Source organism: Marmota flaviventris, chromosome 4 (assembly GCF_047511675.1).
Source record: "Marmota flaviventris isolate mMarFla1 chromosome 4, mMarFla1.hap1, whole genome shotgun sequence".
Classification (NCBI taxonomy): Eukaryota; Metazoa; Chordata; class Mammalia; order Rodentia; family Sciuridae; genus Marmota; species Marmota flaviventris.
In genome coordinates, this window is record NC_092501.1 from 94,660,980 (window position 1) to 94,674,875 (window position 13,896).

General features: G+C 39.7%; 1 protein-coding gene across 2 annotated transcripts; it reads left to right on the forward strand.

Moving 5' to 3' along the window:
* The first annotated feature begins 10,516 nt into the window (after positions 1-10,516).
* On the forward strand, positions 10,517-11,933 carry LOC114097628 (heterogeneous nuclear ribonucleoprotein C). 2 transcript variants are annotated; one of them, XM_071611392.1, is made up of 2 exons: positions 10,517-10,618; positions 10,664-11,933. In XM_071611392.1, the coding sequence occupies exon 2, from the start codon at positions 10,725-10,727 to the stop codon at positions 11,646-11,648; it is 924 nt and encodes a 307-aa protein (XP_071467493.1). In that variant the 5' UTR covers positions 10,517-10,618; positions 10,664-10,724; the 3' UTR covers positions 11,649-11,933. The 2 variants fall into 2 exon arrangements, with proteins under 2 accessions (XP_071467493.1, XP_071467494.1); XM_071611393.1 differs by having other exon boundaries at positions 10,550-11,041; positions 11,081-11,933.
* Positions 11,934-13,896: the final 1,963 nt, after the last annotated feature.

A 13,896-nucleotide genomic window follows, 5' to 3' on the forward strand; every position in this document is an offset into this window, starting at 1 on the left:
TCACCTTACTACATGACCCTTCTTGTAGGCAGCAGTATTGTATTATTGCTGTTACTTACATATTGATTTCTCTACTGTGTTTGATTGCAAGGTTTTAAAAGATAGGGCTGAAGACTGTGTCTCCAGTGTTTATCACAATGTCTGACACAACGAGGATGTTCCCTAAATGTCATTTGAATGAATAGACTATTATCAATCACAATTCAGCTATTATAGAGAGTGGTCTATTCTAATTATATGTGTAGAATTTTCATGTCTAAGATATTCATAACCCTTTAAAATGATTCCTCTGGCCCGGTACAGTGGGCACACCTGTAATCCCAGTGGCTCAGGAGCCTGAGGCAGGACAATCGCAAGTTCAAAACCAGCCTCAGCAAAATCGATGCACTAAGCAACTCAGTGAGACGCTGTCTCTAATAAAATACAAAATTGGGCCGGGGATGTGGCTCAGTGGTTGAGTGTCCTTGAGTTCAATCCCTGATACCCACCCCCTGCTCCCGCAAAAAAAATAAATAAATAATGATCCCACCTGCCTTATAAGAGAAAAATCTCTGTATTTTAAATCAACTCAATCAGAAGTGTGGGCTGTGCTTTCCTAGTAACAATGACTTTCATGATAGAATTGAAAGGTTTTTTTTGAATTTTTGGTAGCAGTTAAAGCTAAGCAGCAGAAATTTCCGTTGGTATATGCTTTCCCTGCTGGTAAGCATTCTACTACCCTAAAATATAAGGACCCTCTAGTACTCTGAAGACTGAAACAAAGTCTAAACTAGATATACTTCAAACATAAAAGGAAAATGAAAAAGATAAAAAGCATCTTGAACTCTTCATCATTCCAGATAAGAGAAAGACAAATTTATTTTCAAGAATTAAATCAGATGGGTCTGAGGTTGTGGCTCAGTGGTAGAGCACTTGCCTAGCATGTTTGAAGCACTAGGTTCAATTCTCAGCACCACATTAAAAAAAGCAAATAAACAAAAATAAATAAACTTATATTTTTTTAAAAATTAATTAGATCAGATGATAATGGAAGGTAGCAGATCCAAAATCTGCAGAGGGAACCGGCAGCCTGGAGACCCAGGAAGAACTGATAGAGCAGTTCATGTCTAAAGCCTTTTGTTGGAAGAATTCCTGCTTGCTCAGAGGAGGTCAATCTTTATTCTTTCAAGGCCTTCATTGATAAGATAACCCCACCTACATTAGGGTGGGCAATCTGCTTTTACCTAAAGTTCACTAACTTAAATATTAATCTCACCCACAAAACATACTCTCACAGAAATGTACAAAATGTTTGATGTGTGACCAAATAGCTGAAGACTATAGCCCAGCTAAATTAAAAAAAAAACATTTTTTTAGTTGTAGATGGACACAATACCTTTATTTTATTTATTCATTTTATGTGGTGTTGAGGATCAAACCCAGTGCTTCACATATGTGAGGCAAGCACACTGAGCCATAACCCCAGTCCCAAGCCCAGCTAATTTGCCACATAAAATTAGTCCTCAGGAACAGCAAAGATCTAGAGAAAGATTGGGTTCTTGGTGAGATGTCTGATTTGCCAGGGATTTGAGGATTTGTCAATATATAATTGTGTTAAGGGTTTTAGTTTGTTTTGTTTTTGTTTTTCACTGTGACCAAAAATACCCAATAAGAACAACTTAGAGGAGCGAAAGTTTATTTGATTCAGAGGTTTAGTCCATGATTGGCCAAGTCTATTGCTCTGGATGGAAGCTGAGCAGAACGTCATGGTGGAAGAGTATGGAGAAAGTTTTTCTGCTCATGGTGACCAGGGAAAGGAAAGGAATACAAGGAGGAAGGGGCCTTCAGGGTACATCCCCCATGACCCGTCTCCCCCAGTCCCATCCTACCTTCCTACAATAACCACCCAGTCACCCCATTTAAACTAAGATGGTCTAATTAAGTTACAACTTGCATAATCCAATCACTTTTACCTCTGAATATTCCTGCATTGATCCAGGAGTATTTGGGGATACCTCATATCCAAACCACAGCAATTTTAAGTAAACTGCTCTGTGACAACTATGTGGAAATTTAAGTAACGGAGCACTGAGTCTCCTGTATTAAATAGAATACCATATTAAAGCTTATAAAATACATATTTCTATTATGAAAGCTGATATATTTAAGATATAAGTATGTATGCACATATCATTTTATAAAATAATAATTTAATTTTCCTAAACTACCTGGGGGAGCTTTAATGGGTCTCCAGGAAAGTACCCCCCAAAGCAATGCAAACCTAACAACCCAAACCACTGATTTTGGAATGTAAAAGTTAGTCTCTTGGAATGAAAAAGTGGAGAAAGAAATATTGTGCACACTCCTGATTAAAATTGTGTAGTTTAAAAAAAAAAAAAGAAAGAGAGAAAAAGAAAGAAAGAAAAGAGAAAAAAAAATCTTCTCACACTGATGGCCCTGAATGAATGGCATTAAATATGATTACTGAAAATGTCTGAGCATCTATTTGCTCTTACATAATGGAGAAATTAAAAATATTTTTGTGGGTGTTTCATAATTAAAACTTGCTATATCGTGACTATCTTCTTTACATTGATTTGTGTAATCCTCCACAAAAGATTTTTATTCCCAGTAGATAGCTTGTACTTTGGATTTGCAACATTTGTGGCATGAGAACATTTCAGTAAACAAAGGACTTGATAAATAGTAACTTTAAACTACCACTATGGTGGATAGAAAAAAAAAAGACCATTTTAGATTAAATATCATTATAAATCAAAGTACTCTGTATCTCTGGTTTTCCCCTGAGGTCTAGATCCAGATCTTTACATGGAAATTGGGGTCACATGGGGTGCCATGATCCCAAATACTCTGGAGGTGGAAGCAGGAGAATTGCAAATTAGAGGCCAGTCTCAGTGTCTTAGGAGACCCTGTCTCAAAAAAAAAAAAAAAAAAAAAAAAATCAATAAAAATAAAGAGTTGGGGGTGTAGCTCATTTGTAAAGCTCCCCAGGGTTCCATCACCTATACCTACAATAAATAAATAATTTACATTTAAAATAAATGATTTACATTTAAATAAATAATTTAATTAAAATAAAATCAGGGTTGCATCTGTGCACACCACGGTAATTATTTGCATTTTATGGTTTAGTACCCTACTGTTTGCTAGTTGTTTTTACAAACATTATCTCAGTTTGACTTTTGATCCTCAGAGCTAGCCTTCAGATATTGTAAGACAGATATTCACAATCCTATTTTATATAAGAGAAAATTGAAGTCTCTGTACCTGAGAGAATTGTTCCAGATCATATAGTAAGCAAAGAAAAATATCATGACTCAACCACAGAGTTTTGACTCCAAGTCTAATGTTCCATCCTATTGTTTCTTTCTATCAATGCTTGCAAAGAAATCTCTATTTATTCATTTATTTATTATGGTACTGCAGATTGTAGCTTTACCTCTGAGCTGCATCTGCATCTCCAGTCCCTTTTATTTTCTGTTGTAACACAGGGTCTCACAAGTTGCTGAGGCTGGCCTAAAACTTTCAATCCTCCTGCCTCAACTTCCTGAGTTGCTGAGATTACAAGCCTGTGCTGCTATATCTGGTAGGTCTCTTTTTTTTCTCTTTCTTTGGTACCAGGGATTGAAACCAGAGGCATTTAACCACTGAGCCACATTCCCAGTCCTTTTTTTAAAAAACTATTTATATTTTAGTTGTAGTTGGACACATACCTTTATTTTATTTATTTATTTCTATGTGGTGCTGAGGATCAAACCCAGGGCCTCACATGTGCTAAGCAAGCACTCTACCATTGAGCCACAACACCAGCCCAACATTCACAGTCCTTTTTACCTTTTATTTTGAGACAGGGTTTTGCTAAATTGCTTAGGGCCTCACTAAATAGCTGAGGCTGGGGTTTTTCAATCTTTCTGCCTTATCCTCCCAAATTGCTGGGATTACAGGCATGCACCACTGCATCCTGCAAGAAGTATCTCTTAAAAGCATTCCACATTGTTTACATTTCTCTTCTGGCATCTTCATACAGGGGCAATAAATTATTACCCAAAGTTAGGTTATTCCAAATTATCTCTAGGTATGTTGTAGTAATTGTTATCACCTTTGATATCATTCAAATAAAGTAGTAGATCTCATCTAGTTAATTCCCAGAAGTTCCAATTCTATAAAATAATGAAAAAATACACAGGCACTTTGCATTTTTTTCATATAAAATTACTTAATTTGGAAACATCTAAAGAGAAAATCATGAAAATATATTTCTTATCCCTTGCATTTCATTTTAATGAACCAGGATTGAGAAAGCAGCCTAACATTCTAATGTTAATAACTATGGAATGTAATTTTCTCATGGCTGTTCTGATTAGATTAATTTAAAAATGTGTGTGTGTGTGTGGGGGGGAAGCTGTGAATTTTAAAACCAAAATACTAAATTTCATATTCTATTGAAATTTGGTAGAATTGCTCTATATAAAGGTTGTCCAAAGAGTGTTCTGGGGTTATAATTGTGAACCTTCCAAATTCTAGGTTGTTTACTGCCATGGTTTAGTTATGGTTTATCCCCCCAGAGTTTCATATGCTGCAGGCTTGGTTCCGAAGGTCAAGGTATCAAGAGATGGAGGAGACTTTAAGAATTGGGATCTAAGGCTGAGGTTGTGGCTCAGTGGTGGAACACTTGCCTAACATGTGTGAGGTGCTGGGTTCAATCCCTAGCACCACATAAAAAAAACTAAATAAACAAAATAATGCATTGTGTCCATCTACCACTAAAAATATTAGGAGGAGGAGGAGGATCTATGGGGAGGTGATTAGGTCATAGTGGCCTCAACCGCAGAAGTGATTAATGCCCATCTTAAAAGAGTAGGCAAGGTCTCTCAGGACTGGACTAGTTGTCTCAAGAATGGGTTGGTTGTTACAAAGCAAGTTTGTTTTCCTCAGCTTGCTTTCTCACGGTGTGGCCTCTTTGACACATGCTGCTGTCTCACACACTCCTGTCATGTAATGCCATCTGCCATGTTAGGATGCAGTATGAGGCCCTCACCAGATGTGGCCACCTAAGCTTGAATTTCTCAGCATGCAAAACTGTGAGCCAAAATAGTCCTCTTTCCTTTAGAAAGTACCCGGTCTTAGTTATTTTGTCATAGCAACACAAAATAGCCTAAGGCATTTATTCCTGTTGCATTCTTTCCTCTCATATAGGAAAGGAAATGATGCTACCCTGTTGAATGTGATGGATCCATTTTCTCTGTTGTCATACATTTTCTGTCTTACATATTATTAAACTCTAAGATTCACATCTATAAACGTGTATAACAAAAAAAGAATTAAGAGCTGGGGTTGTGGCTCAGTGGTAGAGTGCTCACCTAGCACATGTGGAGCGCTGGGTTCGATCCTCAGCACCACATAAAAATGAAAGAAAGATATTGTGTCCAACTACAACTAAAACAAAATACTTTAAAAAAATCTACTTAAACTTTTCCAAGTTCAACAGATTTTTCAGGTCCTTTCAGGTACATATAATTACTTGCTCGTCCCTTCTTTTCTTACTCGTCCCTCCTCCACCTCCAAAAAGTCTCCTTTAGTAGGATTTTGAATTTATTTATTTGTGATCTTACAAGGGAGGTTCTTGTGCATACATTGAAAAGATGAGGCCAGGATGCCACTTAAAAGGCAGAACTTCTCTTGATTACCTGCCTAAATCTTTGGAATCAAGCCTCAAATTTAAGCAGCAAGTTAAACAGTAAATAGGTTCTGCTAATGGCTATTAGATTGCTAGCTGGGGAGATTAGTATAGGGAGTAATTCTAATTAAATAGAGAACACTGGAGAGAGCTGAAACGTTTCAAGAATAGATTTTGTCTCCCATGCCTCATTAGGAATATAAAATCAGCTTCTATTGTAAGAAGGACCACTTTTCAAAGACTGCTCTTTTGCCATAAAGAGGTTGTATAACCTCCATTTTCAAATTTTGAATTTCTTTTTTTAGTAGCGAATGGTATTTTTATTGCCCGAATCCAATTAAAGCCATGCTAAATCACCATGTTGTATTTAATGGTAACAATAATTTATCTACAGTTTAGACACATTAAAAGGCTGATCTCAGCTTCTGGTGCTGGATTTAAGTATTGAGATTCTTGCCTCCCAGTGGTTCTCTGAGAGAGCTTAGAGAGCTGGTGTTGGGCTGATTTTCCTTCTTCCTCACCTAGCATCTTCAGTACATGCAGCTCACACATTCTGCAGCCCAGCAGATATTATTTACACAAAAGTGGAGAAAAAATTAGGGTAGACTAATTAAGTAATAGATTTCACCTGCCTGAAGATCAGTCTTACCAATTTTGAGTTTAATCACATAATTCATTAAGTTATTTTTTAAAAAAGAAAGGTAAGTGAATTTTGAGGTAAGCAAAACTATTAAAGTTTACAGAAAAAAAAAAAACTTATGATTGTATTTTTTTCCTGATTTTTTTTTTTTAAACCAGGGATTGAACCCAGGGGGCACTTAACTACTGACCCACATTCCCAGACCTTTTTATTTTGAGACAGGGTCTGACTAAGTCGCTGAGGCTGGCGTTGAACTTGCAATCCTCCTGCTTTAGGCTCCTGAGTCACTGGGATAACAGGCATGTGCCACAAAGCCCCGTTGGTCCTTTTCCCTACGAGTGTGAGTTAGTGGTAGCTCTACAGCCATTGCCTGGAATCTCTGACTCTTGATTGTTCTGCAAATCTGAAAAACAGAAAGCATCGAACACAGGAGGCAAGATATTTATTTATTTGATGATGTAGTGTAACCATGAGAATTGAAAAGAAAAGCTTAGACGCTGGGAGAGAAAAAAAAATTATCTTCAAATGTATGCAATGAATTTCTCAGCAAGGTCTCTTAAAGAGGAACATACAGGAAAACACCCCTCTGGCAGTCCCACTTTAAGCAAGAGCTCATGAGAACCCACCTAGGAGGGACCTCAATCCTTCCTCACCAGGCATCTAGAAGGAGGTCAGACGCCCAGTTCTTTCCTTCACTGGCTTACTCCTCACTGCTGTCTCTTCACGTGGAACAAGAACACATCATACTGCACTCCAGTAGTTTATGTCAACACTGTCCATTTAGGTTGATCTTTTGCCGGGAATATACGTGCTGGTTGGGAGCACATCTATAACTGAGACTCCTCTGAGTCACTTTATTTATTGGTTTACTTATTTATTTTACTAAGGGAGTAATTTCCTACAAAAATGAATAGTCCAATTTATTTATTTATTCTACTTATTCACTGGTTCAGTGTTCCAGAAAGAACATGAGCTTTGAAGTCAGTGATACCCTAATTTGAGCCCTACTCTACCAGATGAATAACATGTGATCTTAGACTAGTATCTTAACCTCTCTTGAGTTTCTGCATCTTTGTTGAAGGGTAAAACAATACTTGCCTCTTATTATTTATAAGAATTCACCAGGAGCCGGGAATGTACCTATAGGGAGGCTGAGGCAGGAGGACTGTGATTTCAAAGCCAGCCTCAGCAACTTAGAGAGGCACTAAGCACTCAGTGAGACTCTGTCTCTAAATAAAATACAAAAAGGGCTGGGAATGTGGTTCAGTGGTTAACCACCCTTGGGTTCAATCCCCAGTAAAGAAAGAAAGAGATTTTTAAGAATCCATGGTCAGGTATATGTATTTCCAAGCTCAGCAGTAAACTCATGGTGCATGGTTGATAAATGTTATTTCTTTCAGCTTTGCTTACATCTCCCAATTATACCAAACTTGGATGTGATAACCTGTGCTTCTCCTGATGCCCACCATTTTGGTGTGTCAGCTTTAGATTTGTAGTTAAGCAAGATAATGTGGCTGAATATTTAGCCATCTTTTCTTTTCCTGTTACAGTGACCCACTTACCCTGCTATGAGGAAGGACTACAATAAAATTTGTTTGTTTTCTCAAGACTCATATTTTTTCTCCTTCTCCCAGGACGAGCATCATTTTCCTGAGCTGCACAACCTTCAAGGAGGTAAGCACTGCTAACCTCTGCGTGGACCTCTGTATGCTGGGACATCAGCATTCTGGGCCTGAGCACTGAGATGCAGGATCTCTGGACTCAACCCAACCCTTTATCCCACACAGTCTCTGCAAAATCCAATTTATGAGGGAACCAGGCACACCTGTAATCTCAGCAACTTGGGAGGTTAAGGCAGGAGAATGGCAAGGTTGAGGCCAGCTTTGGCAACTTAGCAAGGCCCTATCTTGAAATGAAATAAAAAGGACTGGGTATTTAGCTCAGAGGTAGAATATTCCTGAATTGAATCAACGGTACTAGGGGGAAAAATCCAATTGTTGGGATCCCTTGTCTTTCTGTGATGTAAATAAACTATTAGGAATTTAAAGAATGAATCTATCCTTTTTGACAGCATGTTGTTCTAACTGGGGGATAGGACCTCATCCTGGGCTAGTAACTGGATTCTTACACACTCAGACCTGCACACAAACAAGGAAATGGCAGTGTTATGCTCAAATTCGGGACCCCCAAAAGACCACCAGAGACCAAGATCGATGTAAACAGCAAAGAGGTGTTTATTGCGAGCTGGCTCGGTCCTCCGCACACACAGCAACTGGTGACGCTGAGAGGCCCTGAGCCCAGGGTTTGCAGCAGTTTTATACATTCTTTGGAGAAGGCAGGGACCCCCACATACATCATAGCATCTCTTAGCAAATCATCACACACCGCGGGAAAATCAAATAACAACTCTAAAACATGATTAGCTGCCGCAGCCCGGCTGGCTGGGCAAAATAGCCAGTGTGGGAGGGGGGGTGACGAGCAACTTGTGAAGGTTGATGCAGTAGGAGTGGGAGCCGTTTATTGTAGGACAGGAGGGGTATATATACATTCCACACAGCTTATCTTAATTAACATAAACTAGATACAGCAGTCAACCAATAAGGAATCTCCACACTTAATGGCTCGCTGGCGTTACTTCACAAACCACTCCCTCTGGCAAAATGCCAGGCGCCATCTTGACTTGTTTACAGACCCTAACAATTAGCACATTCACTGGCGGGAACAAGTTGGGTAGGGGTGATTGGTTACTACAAGAGGGGGATTCGTTTGAACTGATTGGTTTAAGCCAAAAGGGGTGTATGTGCTGAACTACATGGTTTCCCAACATGTTATCAACCACCATAAACTACTGGGAGGGTTATCTGGCATCCCAGGTATTTCCCTGTCTCATGCTGATTGGTGGCTGCTAGGGGGCTGCTATGGATCCCCACCTAGCCTGACTGAGTCAGGGATACCTGGAGCAGCAGATCTCTCCTATTATTTGTAGATAAACAACTTAGCAGGGTGGGAATGTGCCTAGGAGTGCTCTGTGGGTCTTTCCAAGGACAAAGGTCATGTCCCTTCCTTGGACAGGCTTTGCTCTGAGGTAGAGGCTGGTTTTTCAGCAGACCAGCACATGACGATGCTCAGCTCATGCAAAGGCAATGGTAGAATGCTTTGTGCTAGACACAGTTTAAGTTCTAGTGAAACATTCAACAGAGACATACCTTACAGATCAAATTCAAGGATAAATGCCACCTCAAGAAAGGGTGCCTTCTAAGACAGAACTACTTTTCAAATTTCTTAATTGCTCAAAGAAATGTCTTATTCATCTGTTGAACACAGTAAATTTAGGGACAGTGAGTAATCTGTAAGCAAGTGCTTCATTCGCACCTTGGTTGCAGGACTATCACTTTAAAAATGGCACTTGTGAGACAATCTTCCTAAAGGAGAAAATGCAGAGAATATGGACAACAGCAAGGAGAACTGGACTCCCTTCCTCGTTCTGTCACTGTGGAGCTGCAGACAAGCCATTTCGTTTGTTTTTCGTCCCTTCCATGAAGTAGGAGAACTGGGTTTGTAAAAGTCTCTTCCAGCAATAATGGGTTTTGTTTTGGTAAAGGGGAAAATGGATGCAGAGACTGGCTATCCTCCTGCATTATTTTCCTATCTGGTCACCAAGGAGCCATTCTCTGGTATTTTTAACCACTGCTATTATTCCAAAAGTGTACTCTCAACGCTCTGTTATCAGAGAACACAGGAGACTCACTGATGAGGATGAATATTTTGGTACTGGGGATTGAACCCAGGGGGGCTTTACGACTGAGCTATATTCCTAGCTTTTTGTTTTTTATTTTGAGACAGGTCTCACTAAGTTGCTTAGGGGCACACTAAGTTGCTGAGGTTAGCCTGCAACTTGCAATCCTTCTGACTCAGCCTCCTCAGTTGCTGGGATTGCAGACATGAGCCACCACACCCATCAACATTAACTCAGTTTTCAACACAGAATGAACAGATATCCTAGGAGTCCATTGCACTGGATTTATATATACCCCCCAAAAGATGAAGGCAGGTTGACTACCATTTGCTCAAGTGAGTAATTCTTGCTTAGAAAATAAATTTATCTGGCATAAAGTGCTACTCTATTGATCAAAAGTGTTTTTTTTTTTTTTTTTCAAGACATAACAGAACTGCCATTTTGTGAAGAGACGAAGGCTGAGCGGTTGCGGCTGCCTTGTTGACCTCGAGCAGCGGTCGACTTCTTCATATAGAATCTGGGAGTAGGAAATTCAGAATCGAATCTCTTCTCCCTCCCCCTCCTGGTTACAAATCACTTGAAATATATAAGTTAGTGGATCTTTGCTGAGTGAGATTTTTTTGATCTTCAGCTACATTCTTCCGCCTTTGTGAGGAACCTCATCAAACACGATGGCTAGCAACGTTACCAACAAGACAGATCCACGCTCCATGAACTCCCGTGTATTCATTGGGAATCTCAACACTCTGGTGGTCAAGAAGTCTGATGTGGAAGCAATCTTCTCTAAGTATGGAAAAATTGTGGGCTGCTCTGTCCATAAGGGCTTTGCCTTCGTCCAGTATGTTAATGAGAGAAATGCTCGGGCTGCTGTAGCAGGAGAGGATGGCAGAATGATTGCTGGCCAGGTTTTAGATATTAATCTGGCTGCAGAGCCAAAAGTGAACAGAGGAAAGGCAGGTGTGAAACGATCTGCAGCGGAGATGTACGGGTCAGTACCAGAACACCCTTCTCCGTCCCCTCTACTCAGCTCCTCTTTTGACTTGGACTATGACTTTCAACGCGATTATTATGACAGGATGTATAGTTACCCAGCACGAGTTCCTCCTCCTCCTCCTATTGCTAGGGCTGTAGTGCCCTCTAAACGCCAGCGTGTTTCAGGAAACACCTCCCGAAGGGGCAAAAGTGGCTTCAATTCTAAGAGTGGACAGCGGGGATCTTCTTCCAAGTCTGGAAAGTTGAAAGGAGATGACCTTCAGGCCATTAAGAAGGAGCTGACCCAAATAAAACAAAAAGTGGATTCTCTTCTGGAAAGCCTGGAAAAAATTGAAAAGGAGCAGAGCAAACAAGCAGTAGAGACGAAGAATGATAAGTCGGAAGAGGAGCAGAGCAGCAGCTCCCTGAAGAAAGATGAAACTAATGTGAAGATGGAGTCTGAGGGGGGTGCAGATGACTCTGCTGAGGAGGGGGATCTACTGGATGATGATGATAATGAAGATCGGGGGGATGACCAGCTGGAGTTGATCAAGGATGATGAAAAAGAGGCAGAGGAAGGAGAGGATGACAGAGACAGCGCCAATGGCGAGGATGACTCTTAAGCACATAGTGGGGTTTAGAAATCTTACCCATTATTTCTTTACCTAGGCGCTTGTCTTAAGATCAAAATTTCATCAGATCCTCTCCCCTAGTATCTTCAGCACATGCTCACTGTTCTCCCTATCTTTGTCCTTCCCGTGTTCATTAATTCATATTGCCCTGCGCCTAGTCCCATTTTCACTTCCTTTGACGCTCCTAGTAGTTTTGTTAAGTCTTACCCTGTAATTTTTGCTTTTAATTTTGATACCTCTTTATGACTTAACAATAAAAAGGATGTATGGTTTTTATCAACTGTCTCCAAAATAATCTCTTGTTATGCAGGGAGTACAGTTCTTTCCATTTATACATGATTTCAGTAGTTGCTTCCCTAACTGCAAAGGCAATCTCATTTAGTTGTAGCACCTGAGAGCAGCTTTGAGTTTTAGAGGTATGTGTGTTATCCCCCACATAATAGTCCTGTTTGGGGCTGTTCAACACAAATGTAACAATGTATTTTTGTGAATGAGAGTTGGCATATTAAATGCATCCTCTAGAAGAATAATTAGTGTAATAGTCTTTATTTGTTTTCTAAAGTTGATACTGTGGGTTATTTTTGTGAACAGCCTGATGTTTGGGACCTTTTTTCTCAAAATAAACAAGTCCTTATTAAACCAGGAATTTGGAGAAAAAAAACCTGGTTTTTTATTTTTGTATTTTATAATTATTTACTTCAAATTCTTTGTTTTGCAGCAACTTCCACAAAACCCTTAGAATATATTAAATATATTTTTCTTGGAGTATGATCATTATGCATATCAGCATACACTACTCAAATTATATTTCATCAAGATGGATGTTGCATTAAGGAGTTAATTATCTGTGACATGGAATGGAGAGTCTTTTAATAACTGTTTGCTGAGAGCCACGGCTGAGTCTGTATGGCCCCTGGCATTTTGCCAACAGTATTGATTGACAGGCGAGGCATTACTATCCGCCTCTGCCGCAACTTTTGAGTTCTCGCACTATTTTGGAGTTCTCGTGGGGATTTCCGGGGATTCCCCGAGAGTTCCCATTGGTTGGGGAAGTGCAGGAGGAGGGATTTCCGGGAGAGATATTTCCGGCTGGGGGTTCCTGGACAAGCCTCGTGGCGCGTTCGGGAGGATTACCCAGGAGCTGTGTGAAGTGTTTTCCTGCAGTTTAAAAATAAAGTTTGTTCCTGCTTCAGTGGCTCATGATTTGTGCCCAGCCAGACTGCGGCAACTGTTTATAGCCCCAGCTACCTTACCTGGATTCTGAGTCTGTGCCTCAGTGTTATTAAAAATAGGAAAGCTTTCTTTCCTTGTCTTCTGTAGTTTGTGCCTTCCCATATAACTTAGAACATAGTAAAGGTTGTACATTTAAAAAAAAAAAAAGACATAACAGAACTGTATTCTCATCAATCAGTAGTCATGTTTATTTTTCTTGTTTGTTTTGATTGAAGCCAGAACCTGACTGGTACAGAGGAATCATTTCTAAAATGGTATGGGGCCACCCAGAAGGTATGTACAATGCCCCACCCCACCCCTCGGCATGCTGGAGGCACATTCTGGACTAGAGATGAAATTTAGTGGCAGAGTGCTTGCCTAGTCTGTGCAATTCCCAGGGTTCAATCCCCACATGATGAAAATGAATAAATGAATCAATCAATAAAATATAAAAAGAAAAAAATCAACTTTTTTTTTTTTTTCCAGTAATAGGGATTGAACCCAGGGGCGCTCTACCACTGAGCCACATCCTTAGCCTGTTTGTTTTTAATTTTGAGACAGAATCTCACTAAGTTGCCAAGGTTGGTCTCAAATTTGAGATCCTCCTACCTCAACCTCCCAGATTGCTGGATTATAGGCATGAGTCAGCTAGCTTTGCTATATTTTATTACATACATGATACCTTAATATAAAAATATTTGTGTATTCATAAATTATTATGCTCTAAACTTTTATTGTCAGGTTCTTAGACAAATATGTTTGGTTATCACTGATTTAGAGAAAAATTTAGACTGTGGCTGGAGGAAACCTTCTTTACTGGCTATGGAACTTTGGGAAACTACCTCAGATTCATCTCTACAATGGGGAAATAGTAACATTTAATACGTAAGATTTTTGTGATGATGAAGTGTGTGTGTCTTTTTTTTTTTTTTTTTTTGGTGCCAGGGATTAAACTCAGAGGCACTCAACCATGGACCCACATCCCCAGCCCTTTTTTATATTTTATTTATAGACAGTCTCTTTGAGT

Excerpts from the sequence above, each read along its gene's own strand:
- LOC114097628 (XM_071611392.1), top strand. The coding sequence starts at position 10,725 with ATGGCTAGCAACGTTACCAACAAGACAGATCCACGCTCCATGAACTCC.